At 42.1% G+C, this 26,278-nt stretch overlaps 1 protein-coding gene across 1 annotated transcript; it reads left to right on the top strand.

Annotated features, from left to right (window-relative positions):
* Positions 1-974: 974 nt before the first annotated feature.
* homer1 (homer scaffold protein 1) lies at positions 975-26,116 on the top strand. The gene is made up of 9 exons (XM_075455902.1): positions 975-1,800; positions 17,762-17,918; positions 19,459-19,590; positions 19,681-19,773; positions 23,134-23,276; positions 23,672-23,831; positions 23,934-24,044; positions 24,181-24,261; positions 24,638-26,116. The coding sequence occupies exons 1-9, from the start codon at positions 1,796-1,798 to the stop codon at positions 24,824-24,826; spliced, it is 1,071 nt and encodes a 356-aa protein (XP_075312017.1). The 5' UTR covers positions 975-1,795; the 3' UTR covers positions 24,827-26,116.
* Positions 26,117-26,278: the final 162 nt, after the last annotated feature.

Raw genomic sequence — 26,278 nt, 5'->3', positions numbered from 1 at the left:
TCAGAAACTGTAACATCTAAACCTAATTCAGCATTATGAAATCCTGCGATAGAAATGTTTAGATCCTGAATCTGAAAGTTTATTCTAAACAAATCTAAGTCAGAACTCTGAGATACTGAATCAGACCTACTGAAATATTAAGTTAGAAGTTAGACACCAGGTCAGTTTTTTCAGATGCCAAGTCAGAAATTGTTCTCTCAAAAGTTAGAGACACTAAATTGGAATTTTGAGATTCTAAAGTGTTATTTTAACCTTCTAAAACTTCTAAAGATTCTACGTTAGAATTTTCTAGATCGTAATTATCATAAAAGTTTATTTCAATAAAACAAAAAAGTCAGAATTTTGGGATCCTAAAGTCAATTTCTGACATACTGAGTCAGATTTTTTTTAGATGTTAAGTTAGAAATTTGAATCTAAACCTTCTTAGTCACTATTTTGAGATCTTGAATCAGAATTCGGTTATTCAGATTGAGAGATTTTGAGATGCAAAGTCAGAAATTGATTTCTCAAAATTTAGACATCCAGTCAGAAGTTTTAGTATCAAAATTTTAAGATTTTAAGTCAGAATTATAAGATTCTATATAAGATTTTTTAAATACTAAATTTTTTTGTTTATCGTGGTGTCGGAAATGGGATTACATAGGTATAAAAATCTAAATTTAAAAAATTCCGCTCTGGATTGTATGGAAATACTTTACTTTAAACAAGAAATGATTTAATCATATTAATGTGATCTCAAGTTTTGTGGGTATTTTTATAATTTATGAGCTTCTCCTGTAGTCTTTGCCTAAAGGTTACTGCTAATATGTGTGGTCAGACACATATCAATTTTTCTACACATATACCGCACTTTATCTCTCTGTTTTTCTTCTGTGATTTAATGAGCACTGATTTGTTTTCACTTCATATTTGACGTGATGACGTCGTAGACTTGACGCCCGCCGGAGCAACGGCCGCGGCGGATGGGGCTGTGCGATGAATGAGATGAGGGGCTGGCAGAGGGCAGACGGGTGGATGGTGAAGGAGGATGAACCGACCGACGGAGTATCGGCACCGTCATTTCACCACATCCGAGTCCCGGTTGTGGGGAGACAACTCTCGGTCTGTGAAGTCCCGCTTCTGAGCGGCTGAAATCTCGGAGGAGGTCGAGACGTGATGATAAAACCCGGAGTGTGCCCCAAGTGTTTTTCTGTGCTCTCTCCAGAAGGAGCAGAGATGAAGCTACGTCTGGGAAGATGTCTGTCATCACAGAGCTGCTTTAAATGCCTCACTTGCGGCGGCAAAACTCTATAATTTTCATCTTTGGAAGGATTTTTAATGGCACACCGGACTTCAGTAAAGAACCAGTGACTCAAACTGGGAAGAATGTGTTGATGGTTTGTTAAAATCGAGAGGTGAAAGCGCATTTTGCTATAAATCAGGCTCCCTCTGCTGTCACGTCTGCTCCCGAGTTTAGCTCGATAATCCCACACAAGTGAAGAGTTTGGTTTTATTTGGCTAACGGCAGCGACAACTAGCGCGAGCGCTGCCGTGTTGTTCTCCTCATCATGCGCGCGCCGACGCGCTTGGCTTCGGAGAAACCAGCTACAACGATGCACCCGAGGGCATAGCAGCACACCGAGCCATGTCGGACTGAAAACACCGGAGTGGCTCCGCCGGTCGTCAACTCACAACAAGCAGAAGCGGCTTTACTTAGAGAGGGGGGAGCGGATCAGCAAGCGGCTAGCCTTCAGTCTGTTCACACCGTCTTCAAGAGATAATTTTCGGCTCAACTTGGCAACAAAATCCAGCGAGAATGGGGTACGTAACTGGCAGTTCGGTCAGAGAAAGCTACAACACTCACTCAGCATGTGTGGATATGGCTGACTTTGTTGTGTTTTTTTGAGGTTTGTGGAGCTGAGCTGCAGATTTGTGCAAAGCTGAGTCTTAAACACTGCTAGCTAGCTGCCCTCTGCTAACTAAATGAAGCGCTCCTGATGTCTCCTCATGAGAATACTTCAGAAAATACTTCGGTTCGGGCTCTCTGCTCCACACAGAAACCGTGAAACACTACACTACTCTTAGCCAGAGTTTGGGTTGATTATTCTGAAATCAGAGCTGCATAGTATTGGAAACAACTTGCACTGTGATACTTAATATGAAAATGAACTGATTATATTTTAGAAAGACTGATTCACTCTTGAATGCCACTCGTGTGCAGCTGTATTCTAGATAATACGATTTATTCTAATAACCTCATTCTTTAGAGGGTAAAAAGTAGTGGTAAATTGATCGGTTGGCCAGTAATGAGGTCTTTTCGAGTACATTTCAGTATTTTATCAAATGTACAAGACAAAAAAAAACATTATATTGTCGTGTTATATAGGCTGCTGATAAACTTTTACTTGCTTAGCACAACTTTGAACCATCCCGTCTTGAAGTTTAAAGGTATAAAGTTTGTTTAAACTCAAGCAGAAAAGTAAGTGAGCATTGTGTCTGCCTATTTTGAAATTAAAGGGGAAATTAGGTGGTTTAATTCACTAGTTGATTAACCCTTTTCACAGTTTTCTATTGACTTTCCAGAGGGGAAAAAGGAAACTCGAAGCAATGGTGGAATCACTAAATTTGAAGAATGTTCATTCACCTTTTTTTTTTTTTTTTTTTAATAATTTTTTGTAAATGAATAAATACATAAGACACAAAACAATTATATTTAACAGCTTAACCTTTTGGATTTGTAAGACAGAAGTAGAATTTAAAAAAAAAAAAATGGTGGAATCAACCTTTAATTTAAAGTCTTCAAACAAATACCTGTAAAAAGCGAGTGCTTGCAGAGCTTAATGAGCTTTTAAATTTGACTGATTGGTAGGAAACGTAGCCTCAACAAGACGGCTATCAGTGAAAACAATCAAAAGGATTATAGATCTCCTCCAAGAAGATAATTCAACTTAAAACGTGGTAAAAGATGTTGTTGATTCCGTCTGCTGTGTCTAAGATTTGGAGTAAGTACAAACAAAATGGGAAGGTTGTGAAAGGGAAACGTTCAGGTCGACCAAAGGAAGGCAGAAAGGTCGATGTTTGTGAAGCCAAACGTTGACCACCATTAACATCTAAAGGGAAGAAGACGAGGTTACAGTGGGTAAGTGTGGATGGTTGGATGAAAGTGATACTGGACAATGACATGATGCTTTAGTTTGGTTCAAGTCCAATGAAACGTATAAAGATGACTGGCTGAAGAAAGCGAGCATATTCCCACAATTATTGATGATATGGGGTTGATGTCAGGTGGAGGACCAGGGGAGATGGTGGTCATTACCTCTACAGTAACTTCATCCATCAATCAAAAGGAGGTTTGGTGATGCTGAGCTAAAATGAGCATTCAAACTTTCAGAAAAAGCATCAACTCAGTGACATGGATGCCAAATAGTCCCGATCTCAATCTGATTTACTGAGGAAATTGGAAACAAATGGTCCCTGACGAGCCTCTGTCCTGTAAAGCTGAACAAGAAAGTTGAAACCCGACTGATGAAGAAAAATGTTGTTGTTTTTTTTACTCATGATGTCCTCAAAGATTCAGCAAAGAGCTGAAGTTCATGAATTCACAAATGTTTTTTCCGCTTGATCTAATCTTCATCTTTCCGCTTCCTCTGCCATTCACTGTGCTCTTCTTCCAGATAAGTCTATAATATTTGAGATTAGACTGAAGGGAAGTTTCGGTGCTATCTGTTGGTTTCCTGAGATAGGAAATAGTTTTTATATGAATTTGACAAATTTTTAATTTAATTAATTCGATTTGATTGGATTATGATTACAATGAATTGGACTCTAATTGGCTTCAATTAGACTGTATCATTGAAGTGCATTGAGATGACATTTTTTGTGATTTGGCACTACATAAATAAACTGAACTGAACTGAATTGAATTTAATATCAGTTTGTACCAGTTGAGATTGTTTATTAGCCTACCAGTTTGTACCAGTTTTAGTTGCTTTAATACGAGTTTTTACCAGTTTTAGATGTTTTAATACCAGTTTGTACCAGTCAAGATTGCTTTAATACCAGTTTGTACCAGTTTTAGATGCTTTAATACCAGTTTCCACCAGTTAAGGAAGCTTTAATACCAGCGTGTACTAGTTTTAGATGGCTTGATACCAGTTTTTACCAGTTTAGGATGCTTGAATACCAGTTTGTACCAGATGGGAACACACATTTCGAGGTGATAACTCAGGTGTTCTTGCTTTGAAATAGTTAGTGTCTCCTCTCTTAATGTGAATAATATGGCACGTCCTGTTTTATGTTTTTTTTTTGGGTGGCATGAAGATGTCTTTGTGCTGCTCGCAGGGCTTTGTGGTGACAACATAATAACTTGTGTTTTGGCAACATTTTCAAGGAACTGTCCACATAATACTGACTTTTGGCTGAACTCACCCTTTCTGTGACCAAAGTATTTCCACACAACAGATCTTTTTTTGGCAACAAAATATTATTAATTTTTTTGTCTCCACCCCCCCCCCCACCCCTCTGGCTTTGTTATAAATATGCTTAAAAGCATTGGGTAGCCAAGGACCCTGATATCTGTGTGAATTATGTTGCGTCAAAAACATCTCCGGTAGATGAGTCATGGAAAACAAAAATCAAAGAACTGGTAAAAGACGTAGTTTGAATTTATTTGCTTCGTGTTGCACATATGCACTATTGCTGAAGCAACATATGAAACAGTCCTGTTTGAAATTAAGTCAGCAATGTGGCCATTTTCTTAATTTCTAATTTATTTAATTGGATTATGTAAAAACCTCAAATTGTGGCTTGATTTTAACCCAGAAAATGTCATCTCTGAGTTTCTCACAGCTCAAAACATTTGAATGAATAAATAGAATTAAATACATTTTGCATGTTCAGGATGTGCAGTCGATGATCCTTTTCCACAGCGCAGGATAATTTAGCATCATTTCATAATTCAGGACAAAAACATGTCTTTTTTTCTTTTAATTTCATTACTTCTTCTCCATTACATGTGATCGGCTACTACTCGGCCCTGCTGATCGCATCCTTTTTTAGATGGCAGAAACCTCGGCTGGAAGGAAACAGGCGGCTGTTGGTGAGCTGATGGCAGACTGCAGGACATTTTTAGCTAAAACACTCCTAAGAAAACATTGTCGAGAGGGAAAGAAAAAAAAAAAAAGAGAAAGAAATGATGCATTTAATTTAGTGCTAAGTCTTTAAGTCGCCATGGCTTGGCTGGTGTGATGCGTGTCGCTGAACCTGCAGATGTATGGCGATTCTCCTGATCACGAGCGACCTAGTTCTTACTCCAGATGAAAGCAGATGATGTAGCATGTGATTGGTCTGTTGTCATATTGTGGTTGGAGGAGGAGGTGGAGGAGGGGAGTGAACTGCTAACCTCCTCATCCTCTGTAATTCTCAAGGCCAGTGGGTATAATCCAGTCACCTATCAATTCCTCAAGCACATAAAGAGTGTGCATGCTTGCACTCGCAGCTTAATTAAGTTCTCCTTGTGCTTCTCTTTTTGCTGAGTGGATGGTGGCCAAATTGGCACGTGGAATTAAAGTGTGCCGGGATTAAGTATGGCAGAGTTTAACTTGTGGTGGTGGGATTTTTGCAGGTATTGTTTCAGCGAGTACATGGAACGCATGCAGCCCTTTAACTTCACTTCAGATGCTACCAGGTGTTTATTAGAGGCAAACTCAGGTCAGGTTACTTTATTTGATAGATTTATTTTTGCAGCCAGACAGAAAACATCCACACACCAACATAAAATATACTAAAACAAGTTTCAAAATCCCAACTCGTGATTTAAAAAGGTTAAAGCAATAAAACTTCCTGTTTTTAAAACCAAAACGACACCAAACCCACACAACGCCATGCACAAGGGCGAGAACGGCGGGCATAAACCAGGCATCGGAAAGCTAACGTATAGGCTGCAACGCCGCGTGTCGGCAGATTCAGAAATAATTCGGTGTTAAAGGGATACAAGGTAGTTTAGCGGCAGTATAGCAATCTCTATTGGTCAACTTGAAATTCTACACTGTCGTAAAAATGCCCACCTTTGTATTATACACATCCACTAACTAAACATCATCACCTGTCTCTTTACGATCTAAAACGCAGGTCACTATGGTAGATGAACAAGATCACGCTTGGAGAAATTTCACAAAGATGGGAAGTGCCAACATCGAACGTTTCATATTCAGTCTGTGAAAGGCAGAATATGAAACGCTTGGTGTTGGCTCTTCAACGCAAGCGAACACATAGCTACAACTACAGCTAGCATACAGTACCTAGCTAAGTGCCGTAAACACAAACGACTCTTCTCGCGCATCACGACACTTCAGAAGCGGGTCGCTCCTGCCGAAGTTACATATGGGATTTTCAGCATACAGACCTCTGTTGGGAGCGAGACAGGCTTCATTCGCTTACCATGGACTTGTTTAACCTTTGGTAAAGTCCTGAAGGCTATAATTTTAGGTGAAAATGCTACCTAGTGCCCCTTTAAAATCGGACGGCCCTTTGCTGCGTGTTGTTCCCACTCTCTCTGGCCCCTGCTTCCTGTCTCTCTACACTGTCCTATCTTATAAAGGCATAAAAAGCCCCCAAAAAACAATAAAAAATTCAAATAAAAAATTGCCATTCTAGCGCTCACTCAAACCACTATGACATTTTTCGGGTTTCCACTATTGCAAATCGCAAAAAAAAAGCTTGTTTAGTGTCCCGTCTTCTAAGTGGCTTTTAGGTAATTCTCCAAACTGAAAACAGTCTGACTGCTGCAGCTAACACTGACTATAAGCTACAAACAGACCCAGTTAAATAAAATTAAAAAAGGAAAGAGGACGTTAACGTTGGCCTCGTAGCTGCAAAATGCACCCAAAGCAATGAAGTCAAAGCACTAAAAATGACACTTAAAAACAAAATTGGCAAATAGAAAATGCCTAAATCTCAGTAGCGTGTGATTCAAAACTCCCACTTTTTCAATCCTGCCCACAACTGAGACTCTGTTAATGACTATTTATGCTGCAGAATAAGTTCTGGGATCAAGACAGTAGTATTAAAGTGGATATTTTTTCTTAAATCAGAGCTTGTGTTCCTCTTTCACTGGCCCCTCTCCCACGCACCTACAAAGCACTCGGCCAATCACAACCAGTTCATACTGGACGAGTTCACATGGAATGCGAATAAACTCAGGAGTTCGGTTGAGGAACGCTGGTCGATGTGAAATCAAATTGTCGTTTTGAGTAATTGTAGTTCAGTACTGTCAGAACCACATTTGTGCTTTGTGAACATTAAAGAGAAATCAGTTTAAACTATTTAACTATACCATTAGATCCCATGAGATGACGTAATTTCTTCCTCAATGAGAGATCCTACAGTCTAACATTCATTCTTTCCATTATTAAAGCCATCTAATCCAATGTGGCACGATTTAACCTCCACAACACAGAGCCAGATCGGTAAATCTGCTGCTAATTTACAGACATATTTCCACCAGGATTGGAACAATCATGACATTTTATCACTCTAATGATAATTTTTGTCTTTTTTTTTCAGTTTTATTTCACCATCATTGTTCTGTTTAGTGGTGTCTGAGTTATTGAGTTCTTCTTTTTCATTTGGCTTAAAACCAAGATGTGCCCCAGTGATGTTGTGGCTTGTCTAAATCCAAGAAGTTAATGTCAGTAGATGCTCATAGTCAGTCGAATATTAGAAGTTAAGCTCCTTGAGATAAACCGTCAGAGACATTAAACCACAGCGGAAGAAGGGGGCGCAAAAAATAAGATGGATTTGGTGAGAAAAATGTGCAAATAATTATGTTAAAATATAATCTGTTGTGTAATTATCTTTAAAAGATTATGCAGGTTTGTTTTTCACAATTATCCCCAAGTGGGAGAATAAAACTAGGCAAATATGGATTATTAATCAATAAATAGAGACACAGTTGACACTTCAGTTGAGTTTTCTCAACACAAGCTTGCGTTTTCACGACTTCTTTCATGTTCCTTTCAGTACTTTTTTGGAAGGTCAAGGCATAATTATTAGAAAACTCAAGACAAAGCGACAGCTGGAGAGACATTGTTAAAAGCGCCGGTGTTATCTTGAGAAACCGTCAACCCAGCTGGTCTTTACCTTGCACGCTGTTTTCCATCTGCTGCTCAGTTCAGAGCTCAGAGTACAGCGTTCCCAGAACCTCGTTCGTACTTAAAGGACCTAAAAAGATGTATGTATTGTGTAGAAACATGTAGAGCATTGGATGTTTCCGAAGTCATTCCCACGCATACTGCCTTGGGGATGAACTCACTAGGGGTGGAACGGTACAAAAACCTCACGGTTCGGTACGTACCTCGGTACGGACCCTACGGTTCGGTACATTTTCGGTACAGTGCCGAAGGGGGCGTGTAGCGAGGTTCGAGCACATGTAATAGATATCTGAATCCTGCCTCTTCTACAGTGGAATATGGGCGCATAGCAGATGCGATGTAAATTCCAATTGCTTCAGTAATTTTTTTTTGCTCTGCATGTATTCGTATCCAGGGGTTGTTGTAATACATTTGGGAGACGTAATTGGTCGGGTCTTTTCATGGTTTCTATAGAACGCATCTGACGGAGGTGTGTGGTGGTCGGTAGCTACGCCCCATGTCATGCTATCACGGCTGAAATGTTTCATCATACCACACAGACAGAACCGGCGCGTGTTTAATAAGTTAAACTTACACGTTGTCTCCTTTGTCTGCAGCGCGCTGCTCTCCTTTCTTCCTTCATGAAATGAAAAAGTATCTCCTGCGCTTGATCCTGACTCTCTGTGAGCTCTTCCAGCCTCGATATTAGATGCCTGATGTGATGTCCATGATTAATATCACCATCATGCAGACCATGAACACAGTGGCCTCCCCGCTCTCCATATTAGCTTCTTTGTGGTGTTTTTTCTTCTCTCGGGTTTTGTTTTGTTCCGTTTTGGTGTTGAATGTGGCGCTAAACGACTAACGGCTAACACGTCACTGACGCAGACGGCTGCGCGCAGCGCATCAGTCCCGACTCATGTGCAAAGCAGACTAAAACAGCTCCGCTGGGGAAGGACAGTTATCAGAACGAAATTCGAGTAGGACAGTTCTGATAACTGCGTTCTTATAACTACTCTGTCCGAAAGCGTATATCTCTACGGACCAATCAGAGCTTGCATGTGGCAGTGTTTAAATGGGTCCTGATGGAAACTCTTGCAAAATAACAGTTCCGCGTTCAGAAAACTTCCGTACCGTGTGTATTCTGCGTGGAAATGCGCGTACCGAACCGTGACCCCCGTACCGTGACGGTTCGGTACGAATACATATACCGTGCCGGCCATAGAACTCACGGTCTCCTGCTTTTCATTAGGACCATCAGGCGTGATAAACAGATCGGTCTCATTTTAGAGCAAATGACATTACTGCTCTTTGGAAGAAAGACGTGAGATGAATGCACGTCGTGTAACTAAAGACGAGGCGCTCCGTTACCATTACCTCCTGCTTTCTATGGATTGCAGTGCTTCCTACCTTTTCATTGCATTTGCTCGTATGTTTGCACAGTCCGTCCCTCTTTACGTGCTGAGCGCACCGAGGGTGGCTGAGCGGCGTTTGAGGCTGGGGGGGCGTCGCCACGCTAGGCGCCTGCTGCCACCCTCTGCGAGTGGGTTAACCGACAGGGACACCGGGATCAGATTGAGAGCACGTGGGAAGGAGAGGGAGCCATGAAACTGGAGGATGCTCGCAGCTCCTGACCGGCCCCAGAGTCACGTGGGCTGTTGCCACGACAACGCAGCAGCAACTAAGTTGGTAATGCAGAGTTATTATGTCGAAATGAGCCGCAGCCGTTAGACAGTGAAGTTTTATCTCATGTTGGAGGATTGCAAAGTGTTGCACACCAGCATTTAAATATGACTTTTACATAAGATTATGAAGAGAGCCATACATCAGGTCGTTCAAATCAATTTTCCGTACCAACTTCTGTGTCATATTTTATCAGCACCAATTATAAAACATGACAGAAGTGTCCGAGGAGCTGATTAAACTTGGCAGCCGTTGCTAATCAGCACCAGTCAAACTCACGGTCCTCTGTACAAATCCTTTGCTCTTTATCTCACACTTTAAAGTCCGTCGATCAACAGATATAATGTCTGTTTGTGGCCTTACAGACGTACCTGTCACGGGGGGAAATAATCAGTACTAGCAGCCCTACTTTAAAACTCAGGCGACAGTGTGAAAGAGTAAAGACCCGGGATCAAGATAAACATCATCGTATCGGGCGTTGTTTGATTGTTCAAACTAATTATGCCCAGCAGCTTCTGATCCGAGTTGGTCCCTGCTGGCAAGCCCGAACAAGCCTCGGAGTGACTGGGACATGTCCTGATAAAGAGCTCAGCCTCTGTTCCTTAAACAGTGCCCGTCTTTGTTTTTCCTACCGGGAAAACAGAGCCTCTGTGTGGCTCGTCTGCAGTTGCGACTGTATCTGCCGGGCTGGACGCGGAGAATTGCTGAGCTGATAACAATCTGCGGTCAGATTCCTGTCAAAGCACTTGTCATTGAGACTTGAATGCCCCAGTACGCTTCATTGTGAGAGGGGATTATGGGCCAACAATCGCCACACTCATTCATAGAGACACATAGCAGTGCAGCAGATTTTGATCTAAGCCATGCCGGCAGACCAATGATACCCTGATATTTAAAAATGAACCACACCCACCAAATTTAGACGGCGACACAATGTCCAGCACAGTGAAGCCAGTGGTCGTGCATTTTTTTTTTCCAGTAGTCAAATTAAAGTAACTTTTTGTCTTCAGCAGTTTAGTTTATAATAGAAATGTTATAATCAGTTGCCATCAATATATTTGAGTGAGGGTGTGTCAAATGGAGCTCGTTGGTCCAAATGCTCCATTTTTTTTCCCTAATAAAGCTGCTCACATTCATACTTTTTTTTTTTGTTTTTTTCAGACGGCTGAAATGAACTGAAAATCAGCCCATTAAGACCACGTGTCAGCTGGTCGCTCTGCTCTAATAAAATCCTGATTTTAATACGAAATCTCCATTCGAGTCACTAAAAAAACCAGCATCTGTGCAGAGAATCCAGCTTTAACTAACATGTACTATGATCTCGTACAGAGAAAGTCGTGAGCAGCGGAATGTCTTCAACATTGTGCGTCAAAATACTTCATTCAGTAACTCTTTAATGAAACTGAAAACGGAAGACGCCAAAACTCACCTGAGTGTTCACGATGTAGATAATCTAAGAAGTGGTCAAAGTGCTCGGCAGTCTAGGCCTATAGCAGCTTAACTATGGGATGTTTCAGGATCACCTGAGCCATCCCTAACTATAAGCTTTATCAAAAAGGAAAGTTTTAAGCCTGGTCTTAAAAGTGGAAAGGGTGTCTGCTTCCCGGACATTTACTGGCAACTTATTCCACAGAGAGGGGCCTGATAACTGAAGGCTCTGCCTCCCATTCTACTTTTAGAAACTCTGGGAACCTCAAGTAAACCTGCAGTTTGGGAACAAAGTGCTCTGTTAGGAAAATATCTTACAATGAGATCTTTAAGATATGATGGAGCTCGGTCATTAAGAGCTTTATATGTAAGGAGAAGAATCTTAAATTCTATTCTGAATTTAACAGGGAGCCAATGAAGAGAAGCTAAAACTGGAGAAATATGATCTCTCCTGTTAGTTCTCATCAGAACTGTGGCTGCAGCATTTTGGATCAGCTGAAGGCTTTTCAGAGAATATGTGGGACAGCCCAATAATAAAGAATTACAGTAGTCCAATCTTGAAGTAACAAATGCATGGACTAGTTTTTCTGCTTCAGTCTGAGACGATGTTCCTGATTTTAACAATATTACGAAGATGAAAGAAAGCAGTCCTAGAAACCTGTTTTATATGCGAGTCAAATGATAAATTCTGGTCAAAAATAACTCCAAGGTTCCTCACTGTAGAACTAGAAGCCAAGGAAATACCATCTAGAGTAGGTTATCAAATCTGTTTTAGAAGTAAACAGAGCAGAACTGAGATATTTCAAAATGTTTCTGTGTCTTACAAAATTAGCAGCAGGGTTGTCTCTTCGACCCCTTTTGTGGAACACATGCACTTTTTTCACAAGTTAACGCAATCTCCGAGGTCTTAATGAAACGTCTGCGATCCACTTTGGTAGGAATACCTCAGAAGTACCGCACAACGGCATTGTAATCCTAACTCAGGTGGATTTAGGGGGCGGAGTGAGACTCTCCACTTCACTCCAGCTCTCCTTGCTGGGCGCCAAACGAGCCAACTCACTCCAAAGTGGTAGAAAAATACTTGACTATCATTTTTATTCTCAAATATTTCCATATCCCTCATCTGCAGTTAAACCACAGATCTCTCTTTAAGACACCATCTCACCATCAGCTTCATTTACTTGTTAATAAAACACCAATCCACAGATTGAGATGCTGAAGTTCTTCTTCGCCAGATGTGGCTGAAACACCAGTCACATATTGGCTCCATAAACGCTGGGCCTCCCTGTCGTTCCTCTGTGTTTTGTGGGGAATTGTTGCCTGCTGCTACGAACATAACACAGTAATAGATGCCTGTGGGGCAACGCGTCGAGCAGAAAGTATGAGCGTAGATTAAGTGAAGCATCGCACGTGTGTGACAGTGCTGTGTTCTGTTAAAGTTTTCTTCAGATAACCAAATGTATGCTCTCGGGTGCAGGTGTTTCATCATAAGTTCTTCTAACACTGTCAGACTGGAAGCAAACTACCGCAGCTACGTAGATGGTTTGTTAATCCATCCATTAAACCTTTTTTCTGTCCCTTGTCCAGGTTTCGTTGTGGTATTTGCTTGGAAAGTATGAAATGAGAGTTGTTTTTATTTTTATTTTATTTTTTTCTTTGGTCATTTTGCCTGTATGATTCCATATGTGTTGTCAAAGTGTTGAATTTAAGTTGGCGAATCTTTAGAAAACCTTACAACAGGACTTTCTGCATCGAAACATTAATCTGAAAGAATATTCATAAAGCTCGAATACCAGATATATTAGACAGCTTCACAGCGGTTGAAGGAGACAGTTGGACTATAAGAATGAATTTGATTCATGCCATGCTGAAGTACTAAACTATCGCTTGCTGATAAAACTTTCAGTCTGTCACAAAGCATTTGCTTTCTCTGTGAAGTTGTCCCTTTTCTTTCTCCTCGACACAGAGAAATCCTCGCATAACAGCCACAGCTGGGTAGCGTTAGCTTCCTTTACGACCGATTTATCTGCTCCAAAAACAGCACGACTGCCATTTTTCTCAATACCCACAAAGAATGTAATTGCAAAACTATTTATTAAAAAAAAGAAACACGATGTCAGATGTTGATTTCATGAAAAATATTAGCTATGCTTACGTTCTGTTTTTTTTATGGCGTTCCAACTAGTTTTGGATTGAGGTTGTAAGAGAATGAGGCCACAGTAACGACCATTTTCCAGTTGAAAATGAATTAATCACAGTGTATGTTTTTTCCATGGGTTTAAAAAAACAAGAGTAAGATTAGAACGTGAACCTTCAGAAATCAAACATCGTTGTCTTTATTTCCCTGCAAAAATAGATTAATTGAAGTGTCTTTTTGGATTTTTTTTTTATATTTATATATATATATAAAAAAACGGTTAACTGCAGACATTAGAAAGTCAGCCCAAGATGAACTTGTGAAGCTAACAGCACCTTAATTATCCAGCTAATCTGGATAATCTAATGAATAATCTAATGAAATCTCCTCACAGCAGCTGTAATTCAGCTGAAACAATCAGCCGTCGCACAGTAGAAATGAGACGTCTGCCTTTAAACTGGCTTGTTTTACATAAGCTGCTCATCCTGAACACATCCTGGTAGATAGCAGGTTAGAGCTGCTGCAACCAAATCATGCCAGAGGAAGAAGAAAGTCGTCTCGCCCCGGGAACTCAAATTGAATTTAGTCTCACTTACAGGTTTATTTTCATCCCACCTACTTTCCTGGTACCATTTAAATTTTTTTTTTTTTTTTAATATGTATATTTACAAAACACTGTACTGCCAGTCTGTGTGAGCCCTGCCTCACATTACCCCCATTTCTCTGATTAACCGTGTCTGTCTTTAAATAACATCTGCTCAGCCTCAGCTCTGCTCACTTAATTAACACACTGAGATGAGATGGGAACAATAGTCGGATCCCACAGGAGTCCTGCCACACTCCGCTCCCAGCCAAGCAATCATTTCCAGCTTCCCCGGAAGCCTGGCAGATAAGCATCCAAGTCTTTATGAAAGAGTCTCTCATTTTTTGGGGAGGCTATTTCTACAGATTTAATGGCCGTAATGAAAGTTGTTGTACGTATTTGAGGCATGACCAAAGCTGGTCGCACTTCTGGTGTTCTTGTTTATTTTTTGCGTGGTGGACCAAAGTATGAAAGAAGACCTCGGTTATTTTCCAAAACAAACTACAAACAGGAGGTGATAGGATTTCTGTTGAAGATAAAGTTTGCGTTCTCCTCCCTGAAAGACACGAACGTCGCCGTTAGCGTTGCGTTCAGGGTTGTGTGCAGACGACCACGTCCCGAACAACCTTTGGAGTGCTCGTGCAGACTTGATTTGGAGTCCATGTGTAGATCCACGGCAGCATTATTGGAGCGTGTTCGAGTGGACACTACAACAATAAATGCAGAATCGGATCTCTTCCGGATTTCCATCTGTGGATTGATTTTTCTTATCGAGGTGACAGCAAACAAGTCATTCAGCTCATGAAATGACTTTGTTCTGTTCGAACAGCTTTAAGCTTTTGTACTGACTGCTGATCAGCTGGACCAGACGATCTTGGTGCTTTTTATCATTTTACGTTGAGGTGGTGAAACACCATCTGTATGTAAGCCATGAAGTCCACGGTCCGGATTAGTTTCACCCAGGAACGTCGCTGTTGATGTCGCTTCCCGACTGGAGATAGATTTTAATAAACTCGGCCCACCATCAAACTGAAATCACATTATGTTTAGTTGCCCTGATCGATCATCGTTTCCACAAACCGCTAGAATGGAGATTACCACAATGATCCTCAAGATATTAAACGTTTATTTGCATGTTGAGTCTTAAAGTAACAGTTTAATGTACAAAATGTTTGTTATTTTTTTCCAAGTAATACTTAAATTGTGTTCGCCAAGAACAAAGCTACTGAAACTTTTTTCCGTGCAGCTTTTAGGTGAGATCAGTTTAGAATAAAAAAAAAAAGATTTTCCCAAAATGTAATGTCCTCTTTCATATTAGAGTGAGCTTGGAAGCTTTGCAGTTACAGTTGGTGTGAAGAAGAAATCTTTACATCTCAAAACAAAAATCAGCTCTTTGCGTTGGCATCAACATTGTGGAAAGTTTCAACCAGACAATTGTAGCTTGTTTTTTGCTTTCAGTCCAAGATCCTGTGAGCTTTTCGTCCATAATCGATGCTCGGGAAGTCCTCTGTATGTTGGCGCGGGTGCTTCCAGGAAAATGAAAACCCTCCTGAATCACTCAGAGCTGCCTCTGCCAGAGATAATGAAAGCGGACTTCAAAATGAGCGGCAGTCAGACGCCAGCGAGTGGCTCCACAGCTGCACCTGCTGAAAACAAATATGGAGGCGTACAGCGTCTCAGTATCTAAACCTACACGATCCGGGTGTCTCCAGTCAGTCGACCCCTTGACTTGGTCGCACAGCTACTGCTGACGAGAAGGGTCCTAAAGCCAAGGGTCACCTTCTCTGATGGTGTTCCATGTCTGTAAAAGCTCTGCTACTCTGTTCATTTCTGCCATTTTGCTGCTTTAGTGCACATTAGTGCAGAAGTCAATGATTAATCTGCTTTAATCTTTCCAAACAAGATAGTTAGTCTATCTGCACAGCTTTCCAGAGCCCAAGACGTCTTCAAATGATCAAAGATTACATGAAAACTAGAAGCAGCTATCTCTCCTATGAGATTTTTTTGGATTTGAAAAGAAAAAAGTTAGAAGAATCGGTCTTTGGGAGCAATCCCTTTCAGTGTAAATAGCTCCCTGTGCTGCTGCCATTCTTTGAATGTTTCCATTGGACTATTTACAGATGCACATTTGCAGCTGTGTGACTGTCAGAACAGCACCCCTTTAACTCAAATTTCATTTGTAGAAGATGGAAGACATTGCGAGCTGCCAGGTCTGACGAGTAGTGAGTAGGACAAATGGTAAGCAACGAGGGTGCTAACACAGCTTAAAAACTTGGTTCCCTTTGGACACTGCCGTGGCCATTGTTCATCCAGCGTCGTCCTACTTTGGACTTTGGACAAGAGTTGATTTTCTTTCCCTCCCTGGCAATGTGTAAATTATAACCTCTGAATTAAGATGGAGGGCACCCTCTTTAAGTTACTTTCATGGAGATGTTGTCAGATGATGCTGCAGTTATAAAATCAGGATTTTATCAGAGCAGAGTGACAGTCTAGAATTGCTTTCAGGGACCGTGAGTTGGAACATAATCAAGCTTAAGATTACAGAAGACACAGAAAAATATGTGAATGAGAGCAGGTTTATTGATTATTCAGCTGTAATAATATACACTTGTCGTCGTCCAATAACCAGAAGGTTGGCGGTTCGATTCCCACTCTCGCCACTCAAAAAGATTGGTGAAACTGAAAGCTGGAGGGGTGTCAGTCCACCACCTCGTCACGGCTGAGGTGCCCTTGAGCAAGGCACCGTATCCCCGTGCTCCCCGGGCGCTGTGAATGGCTGCCCACTGCTCCAGGTTGGCATCTGTCTCTATGAGTGTTTGAGTGGGCATGAGTGTGTCAACAGGTGCCAACCTGGATGGGTTAAAAGCGGAGGACAAATGTCGTGTGTATGCGTGACAATAAATCTGATAAAAAGATGGAACTTTCAGGAGCATGTGTGGAGCTCTGGGGCCTATTTCAAGCGAGTTGAGGGTAAACCTGCAGGAGTGATTAATGCCCAACCCCATTATCTGGGTGCATTAGTCCAGTTTTGAAAAGCTCAGTTCGGTACAGTTTTGGTTGGATTAACATGTTCACGTCCATTTTAACTTTTAACTAATATTTCAAACATCTCCACTTTGGTCCGGTCTGTCCAAAGGACATTGTTCCAGAAGTCTTGTGGTTTGTTCAGATGTAACTTTACAAACCTAAGCCATGCCGCCATGTTCTCTTTAGAGAGAAGAGGCTTTCTCCTGCAACCCTTCCAAACAAGTCATACGTGTTCAGTCTTTTTCTAATTGTGCTGTCGTGACCTTTAACATTTAACATGCTAACTGAGGCCTGTAGAGTCTGAGATGTAGTAACCCTTCCCAGATTGATGGGCAGCAGCAGTTGCTTCTCTAAGACTGCTGATGTCTTTCCTCCTTGACATTGTGTTAACACACAGCTTGAATGCTCCAGACCAGCAAAATACCGACACTTCTTTTATGAAGGTGCTCACAGTTGCTGATGATCAGTTAATCAAGTGCATTTGATTAGCAGCTCCTGATTTCGGATTAGTTTTTGTGACCAAATAATGCCGGCGTCCAAACATCTGGCTCCTCCCACATCTTCCAATAACACACGTACAAGAAGAGAGAAGAAGGAGAAAGTTTTAAATGAATTTGTCCTAAATGTGTGACATCTGTTGTTGATTTCTATATTTTTTTTTAGCTTTTTTTTGCTCCTCATATTTTAGCTCGCAGTTCCAGACATTCAGTGCAGCTCAACCTCCGAGTTGAGACCTTTAAAAAGATGCTGAACGTTTCTTCCTCTCTCTCTCTCTCTCTCGCTCTCTCTGTGCAGTGAGCAGCCCATCTTCAGTACGCGGGCCCACGTCTTCCAGATCGACCCAAACACCAAGAAGAATTGGGTTCCCACAAGTAAACATGCTGTCACGGTCTCCTACTTCTTCGACAGTACCAGGAATGTTTATCGAATCATCAGTCTGGATGGGTCCAAGGTGCGTTCAAGTACAGAAATCAGTGCAGTGCATCAGCTCATTTTTCAGATTCCTTCTCATTTGTTTCTCTCAGTATCATTTAACCTGTATGCGGCTTTTTATGTGATACAAAAGGAGCAACTTTCACCAAAAAAGAGAGATTTACCTCATTGTGAAAACACGAAGAAACTTTAGGATATTTGTTTTTCAGCTCGTCTCGGCCTCACAGTTAAGGGGCAGTCGGGCCTCTCACGTGTGTGTGTGTGTGTGTGTGGCAGTGAGTATTTTAGTCTTGAGAGAGGTGCAGGGGTGGAGTTTGCATAGTTATGTAAGAGCCTCTCAGGGTGACTGGTGCTGTTGTTGAACCAGCATGTTAGCTATGCTCTGCTGGAAATAGCAGCGATGGAGTGGGTGCTGGAGGACGCTATAATCCAGACAACAAGCTCTGTCAGCTGAGACATGCAGACCCGTGTCACAGTGATGAATCTGTCTGGTTGTTGCTGCTCTCTAAATTCCAGAGAGAGGAAACTGCTGACATGTTGTTCAGAGGAGAAGCTTTTCCAATTAAAAAGAAAAAAACGACCTGTTGATGGCGGCGGGAAAGCAACACAGAACGGTTTCGCTCAGCTTAGAATAACTTTGTAGTGAGTTTGAGTTAATTGTTTCGCTGTTGATCTGCAACTTTACTGTTTAATTCCACCTCACAGTGTTTGAAGATTGAAAAGCTCACTACTTTGCACTACATGTTCCAGCTGGTGAACAAAGTGAAACGTTTAGCTTTTGAACAAAACCAAATAGATGACATCTCCCCCTGACTTCTGTTGGATTCTGTTGACTTCTGTTGGATTGTTCGCTGAGAATTTATTAAGAGGTTTGCAGAATTATTTCAACTTTTATCTGCCAGTTTTATGTCTTTCTGCTGCCCTCAAGTGGTCCACATGCACCTCAACCTAAAGCCAAGCTTCTTTCCCGAGGGAGTCGAAGTCTTGAATAATTGGAAAGCATCGCTTTGTGTGAGGTTGAAATAGTTTTTTTTTTTTTTTCTGTGCTTTAGAGCATGTATTTGTGGTGTCTGAAGTCACTACAAACCAAAAAATTCAAGGCAAACAAGTGCCTTGCTCTGCGAGTTTTATTTTTTTTAAGCTTTAGGTGACATTTAAGGTAATAATATGTTATTTGAACACCCCGGAAAGTCCATAAAACACAGAAAAACATATCAGGGGCCCTCTCATACCTCAGCAAATTGTTTAAGCTTGGCACACATCTACCTAAACTCCACATGACATATAAGCAACAGCATGAAGGGAATTCCTCCTTTTTGTAAATTATGGCTTAATTTGTTCAAATATGACCCTATCATAGATATTTTTAGCTGTCATTTCCTTGAAAGTGGTTTGTCAAACTCAAACTGAACAAGAGAAGGAGCACTCAGAACTCCTCGTCGACATCTTCCTGTTTACCAAACAGACCCACGAGACGACGGCTCTCGGCTGCGCTGTGACAGCCAGCTTTGACAGCCAGCTGTTCAGTTGGAGTTTGATGTGCGTTTTATCCTCCACAGGCCATCATCAACAGCACCATCACCCCCAACATGACGTTCACCAAGACATCGCAGAAGTTTGGCCAGTGGGCCGACAGCCGGGCCAACACCGTCTACGGCCTCGGCTTCTCGTCGGAGAACCACCTGGTCAAGGTGAGAACGTGTGGGCGGCTTCCAGAAAGCCGAAAAGGAGCAGCCGAGTCTTGTTCTGTGCCGCACACACAGCTGCTCCTCTTGTTTCAGTTTGCAGAAAAGTTTGCCGAGTTCAAGGAGGCGGCACGGTTGGCTAAAGAGAAGTCTCAGGAGAAGATGGAGCTCACCAGCACTCCCTCTCAGGTAACAAGCACTGATTATAACCGTACAGCAGCCCTACGAGCAGCTTCTAATTTTACCGCATAGCGCGGGCCATCCGGTCAGACCTGGAACCAGATCACGGACAGCATCTTAAATGGCTTTCAGAGCTTTAATATAGTCCAAAAACGGCCAATAAATCAGTACATCTGTTAGCTCTAGATGACTAATGTAACCTGCAAATACTAAAATTTTGTTCCGACAAATTTGGCGCTACTAAAGCTAGCCGCAGTGAGCAACGTACTTCCGGTTATTTTCACAAAATAAAATACCTGTTGCCTTTTATCATGGGGAAAGCCATTACGATAAAAAGGTGCTTTTGTTTTGAAAACAGGAAGTGAACCTATCCTCGTTGTAGCTAGCTTGAAACTGCCGTTTTGACAGGAAATGACGATCTGCAACGTCAAGTTACGTTGCATCTTGGGTAGTTTGAGTACGAGTAGCAACCTCATGATGCATACCCAACATTTTGGCGAATCTAGTATGCATTTGGGGAAAAAAGTCTGAGTAGGAGTAGTAGGAGAAGTATGCGGTTTCGAACACAGCCTTAAAGGCCTGAATATGTTACACTAACCTTCTTTTTTTCAAATATATTGATTAAAAACGCAGGAAAACACGAGAAAAATCCCACCCCAAACTCTAGAATGCTCTAAGTAGGCCTACGACGATGCATTAACCACAGACTGGCCGTTATTAACCGATGCAGCGATCATTGTTTGTTGGCTGAATCCTCAACAGCTGGGGCGTAACAGGCTCCGCTGGCAGGTGACAGAAATGTTTAACATCTGCGGCGTGCGTCGAGCTGATCTGAGATCTGTGAACCGGGCGGGGCGTTGTGCACCGACGCCACAGACTTTACTCCTCTCCTTCCCAACTGTTTGGTCTTATTCATCTTCGTGCACATTTCCAGTCGTGTCTTTAGTCTCCTCTTCACCTCTTCAGCATCAGGCCATCACCTACCCATAATGCACTGCAATGTCAACTACAACGATGGACGACAAGTGACAGGTTTTTCTCTAATACTATAAAAACGTCATCAAAAAGACATCTTGAGTCTTCTAAATATCGAATTTATCTTACCAAAGCCAATGTTCAATCAGCCATAGAAGTCGCATTAGGCTGAGTTCCATTTAAAATAACATTTTCGAGTATTCATTATTCTCTTAAAGTATAGATGAGGATCATTTTATACATTTTTAGCAGCTCTTCGGACCAAACGTCGCTTTGGGATTCAGAAAATCATGACGGCCATTCGATGTTTTGTTAATTTGCTGCTCTGAGCTGAAACTGAAAAACTTTCTTTTTTGTTCCTCTTTTCCATCCTCTTTCAGGTAATACTTTTGCGTTTTGTACCGATTTAAAATGTTCCATCCAGCCTCCGTGTAACTAAACACCGTTTACGTGTTATTAAGCCATCAGATGTGCCAACCTCACGTCTTCCCCTGCGTTAAACATGCTCGTATTAAGCTGTCGTAGCTGCTAAAATAACACTTTGTGGCCCCTCTTTGCTCTCCTTAACGATTCCTCCTCAGGGTGGTGCCGTAAAAAGGAATCTGTTGTCGGTCAACAAACCTGGTAAAAAGAAGGTAAAAGCTCTAGGAAAGAGTAACCTTTAGGACTCCCAGCAACTCTTTTCCTCCAAGTCCTAATCTCAGTTGTTGCTGTCTGTCTTCTATTCTCTTTCTCTGTAAATCTCCCTGACAAACCCACTCCCCAGAAGCCCCTCCAGTTCCTCTGTCATGCTCTCAAAAACTGAGTCACAGTTGACATTTTTGTACAGACAATAATAGAACAAACTGGGCCTAAAACCTCATGGCATCGCTTCCCTGTGTGTAACACACGATAAACCCAATGAAACGTCCTTGTGACCAGCTCAACGGGGATCATTTCTTTCCTCCTCGATTTGACCGAACTGAGCCGTCAAACGTTCAGTTCAGCTACATTTTCTCCCAAAAACCTTTTTGCACATTTTTGAGAGCATGGACAACTAATAACAGTCAGTGTCTTGTGTTTTGTAATCAAACCTAAAAGGGCTGGAAGATACCCTGGAAATTTAATGTGTTCTCGGTTTAGATGACCACTGTCAAATCCACAGCTTCAGATGGATTGCAGTCAGCAGCTGGTTAGCTTAGCTTAGCTTAGCTTGGCGTAGCATAAAGACTGGAAATGGAAGAAACCATTTGGTGGCGTTGCTCTTTCTGAAGCGCCGAGAGCTACCTGAAACTAAACCGCATCTTTCAAACACTCAACTTCCTGTTATTTCCTTGTAGCAATTTTAACGTGATGGTCAGAGTTTCACTTTCCGGTTTGACTTATTTTGTCTGCCTGAACACATTCCTGTGCTCAGATGAAGTGAGTTGAGTTCGGTATGTCGCACATTTCCGAGAACTTACAGCGGCCATGTGCAAGAGAGATGCTATAAACGAGAAACGTAGCGGTCAGTCCAGACAGAGAAGTGTTTGCCCTGTTTGGGTTTGGATTTCTGAAAGCAGCACCTGAGGAGCAGGCATTGTGTGGCAGGCTGTACATAGAAGTGACTTAAATGATTTGAATTCATCAATCATAGAAATAGTCTTTCAGTGTAAGAAAGCGCTTTTTTCTTCCATTCATGCTGCTGATACAGTGTTAATATGAATAACTTTAAACTGCGTAAACAGTAAGCCCAAGAGACTTTTCACAGTAAAATTCCGATACACTACAATTCCCAAGATGCATTTCTGTGTCAAACGTGTGGTTCAGCCATATATTCTTTAACATAAGAAGCTAAAGCGTTTGTTTTTGTTAACAAAGGATAACTTTCAATAACCACTGAATCACAGAGTTGTTTTGTTTTTTTGGCCCGTCTCACCATGGCAACGTTTGCTAAGACCCATGGGTAATGTAGTGTTATAACACACATCTATCTCTTGGTAAAATAAGACTGATGGGATCTGTTTATAAACTGAATTAAGGTGACTTTCAAGGCCTTGGTCATCATTAATGAGTATCTAATGTTATGAAGCTGAAATCTACAGGGTTTCTTTTCTGTCTAAATACCTCCTCATACTAATGTAGGTGTGAGCGTCTCTTGGTCCGGTTGTTGAACAAGGTAGTAATCAGAATATTTGTCTTAGGGTTGGGCCAGAGCAGTGGTTTTACCTAAAGTCAGGCTAAAGATGGCTTCTCCCAATTTAAATAATTAAAACTGTCTCTCATAATATAAACGGGCATGAGCTAAGCTAACTATCTGCTGGCTGCAGCTTCATATTTAACAAACGGATACTGAGAGTGGTGTCGGTCTTCTTCTCTGTTTGTTGAACAATAGTAACGCCTTGTTGCTTCTGTTTGACCGATGTGTAAAATCAGGAGTCGCCACCAGGGGATCTGCAGTCACCTCTGACCCCCGAGAGCATCAACGGTACAGCTGACGAGAGAGTCAGACCAGACACACCCCAGCACAGCGAAGCCAGAGCAGAACCTTCCCAGAATGCACTGCCTGTGTCTCACAGGTCAGTCAGAGCTCCATTTATGCAGAACCAACCATAGAAAAATGTCAGAAATCACAGTTTGAACTTTAATTTAATTGTGAAATGGATCCCAGTCAGAAGTGTAAATAATTTCAGATGATTTTGGCACATATTTGTTAATTATTAATCTTTTCGTGCAGAAAATATCCTTCTTCTGTAGTTTAGTGACTAATCTGTAGTTTTTGAAGAGAAAACCTAACCGATTCAATCAGGGATTTTTATACTCGGATAAATGTTGTTGATCCATGTCTTCCATCTTTCTGGGCTGTAGGGAGCTATGAGGGACATTTCTCACTGTTTTCTAACATTTTGTATCAGTGGAGAACCTCACAGTGAGCAGGCCTGCTGCTAACAGCCGCCTTTCTTCGTGTCTCCAGTTCATCCAGCATCAACAAGCACTGGGAGGCGGAGCTTGCAACGCTGAAGGGGAACAACGCCAAACTGACGGCAGCGCTGCTCGAGTCCACCGCCAACGTCAAACAGTGGAAACACCAGCTGGCGGCCTATCAGGAAGAAGCCGAGAGGCTACACAAACGGGTACCGCTCTCTGTCCGGACACCTGAACGTACAAAATAAAGACACCCCCCCCCCTCCCCCAGCTTCGCTGGTTCTGGATCCAGATGTTTTCTGTTTTCCCAGGTGACGGAGCTGGAGTGCGTGAGCGGCCAAACGACGGTGATCAAGTCTCAGAAAACGGAACTCAACAGAACAATAGAGGAGCTGGAGTCGGCTTTAAAGTCCAAAGAGGAGGTACGAGGAGCAAAAAGGGGAAGACTCCTTTAAAGAAACTAAAACTCAGGGATCAAACCTCAAATATAAGGACACGTCTTTAGTCGAGTCTGTGACTGTTTTTAACTTTTAATACCGACTGTGACTTTATTTCCAGGAGCTGGAAAGGCTTAAAGCAGAGGTGGAGAGTGCCAACGAGTTTAAGTTTCAAAGGGACTCGCTGTCACAGAAGCTAAAAGTAAGTAATGCACGAAAATCTGAGAAGAACAGTGGTGTTGGGAGAAAAAGGCCAAAATGGAAACGCTTCCACCTTCAAGTGTAATAAATGTCCTGTATCAACATCTGCATGGGAAGTGCAGATGCATGTCCAAACAACGCTGCAGACACTGTTCATAAACTCAGCTGAAAGCCGAGCTTGTGAATGCGGCTCTTTGCAGCACTTTGGGAAGCATTCACAAACAAAATAAAAGGTTTTTCAGTGCTGGAAACGGAGCTGTGGAGGTTAAAATGAGTGTCATTGAAGTTGGCAGGCATCGTTTCTGGTGGCCATCACATCAGATCAGAAGCATCTTCAGTCCTTTTTTTTTTGTTTGTTTGTTCGTTGTTGACGACAGGACACGGAGTTGAGGAACCAGACGCTGGAGGCACAGCTGAGCGACCTGGAGCAGCGTCTGGAGAGCAGCCAGCTGGAGAGCGAGGCCTATCGGAAGAGTCTGCGCTCCCTGCTGGAGATGCTGGACAGCAAGATCTTCGAGCTGACGGAGCTGCGCGACACGCTGGCCAAACTGATGGAGGGCAGCTAGGGACGAAGGCGCCTCCTCCGCCTCCTCTTCCACTGACGCAGCGGCCCGGCGCTCGCAGGCCGGCCCTCCGGAGGACAGCAGCCGCACGTCGGCACTCACATGGTCACCGGCACGACTTGAAATCTTCTGTCCTTTCGCACGTGTTCACACGCAACGCCACGCATCAAACGGTTCACACACACTTTTGATCGTTTACAAACAGCCAAGTGAAGCCTTCCCTCCGCTCCACTCTGGAAACTTTTTCATCATTTATTTATTTCTTCTCTTTAAATCTTGAAAACAATCAATCAAAGGCGCCCTTCTCGAGCTTGGGTGCAGTACGCAGCCGCCGGGAGCCGCCGACTTTCATTTCACCGTCCTCGCTCTTCATTAAAGCCGCCGCCGCCGGCCAAACACCCCCCCCCCCCCCGCGCTCCGAGGTGCAATCTTTCTTTTTATTTTGTGATGAAGGGATGACCGAGGGACACGAGGACGTTGAGTTTGTCTGATTTACAAAATATGAGCAATACAATAAGGAGCATCCGAGGGTCTATAAACACTTTCCACTCTCACTTTCAGGTAATCTTACTCCTCCCTCGGATAAGTTTAAACCCCAAACGAGGCGGATTTTTTTAGTTTTCTCACAAATTTTTATTTTTAAAGGATATAACAACTTCATAGTGCACTTGTGTGTGTGTGTGTGTGTGTGTGTGGATGAGTCAGATGTTTTCTTTCCCTTCTTGTTTCTGTTGCGACTTGAAGTGCAATGATTGAACCTTATTTATTACTAAAATTACTTATGAAAGTTGTAGAAAAGCTAAATATCTTTATTTACATCTTGTTTTGACTTGATCTTTTTTTTTCTTTTTCTTTTTTTCTATCGTATGGTTACGTGGCTGTCGAGGTGGTTTTGGGGAAAAACTGGCAATATTTATCAGAGGAGGGCGAACCCAGCAGACCAGCGCAGGTTGCAGAGGATCTTTTTTGTTTCTTTTGCCAAATAATAGTTTCCTGCACCGATTTTTGAAGTTTCGCAGATGTTGCCTTCGGCACGAGGATGCATCAATGGTAGCTCACGGGCGGTACTTTATTTTTGTGGGATCAACTTTTGCCAAAAATGAAGAGAATATGCTTCAATATGTACACATGAGAAACACTATTTAAGGGCTTGTCGTTTGGGTACGCTGGAGAGAAAACGATGTACATTACAGCTGGAAAGGGATTTTATTTTGACTTATAAATGTTGATCAAACCACGTGCTTAAAACGCAAATTGTAATTTTGAGTTTATAGTAAAACAAAACCAAATGAAGACAGTGTCGTTGTGTCTCTTTTTTTTTTTTTTTTTTCACAGTCCGAGTGAAGAGTCCAGCATTTCCTGGAGTTTCTGCTCAATGAAGTTGGGATAAACTTCACGCGAGTTTGTAACGATGCAAAGATTTCTCATCAGGTTTTACTTTGCCGGGTTAATTTA

The sequence above is a fragment of the Odontesthes bonariensis genome, chromosome 22 (assembly GCF_027942865.1).
Source record: "Odontesthes bonariensis isolate fOdoBon6 chromosome 22, fOdoBon6.hap1, whole genome shotgun sequence".
NCBI classification, from domain to species: domain Eukaryota; kingdom Metazoa; phylum Chordata; class Actinopteri; order Atheriniformes; family Atherinopsidae; genus Odontesthes; species Odontesthes bonariensis.
The sequence above is the reverse complement of the archived record's forward strand: the minus strand, read 5'-3'. Positions and strand labels throughout refer to the sequence as shown.

Coding starts and splice junctions, on each gene's coding strand:
- homer1 (XM_075455902.1), top strand. Junction 17,919..19,458: donor TCAGTCTGGATGGGTCCAAG/GTGCGTTCAAGT, acceptor TATCCTCCACAG/GCCATCATCAACAGCACCAT. Junction 24,045..24,180: donor CTTTAAAGTCCAAAGAGGAG/GTACGAGGAGCA, acceptor CTTTATTTCCAG/GAGCTGGAAAGGCTTAAAGC.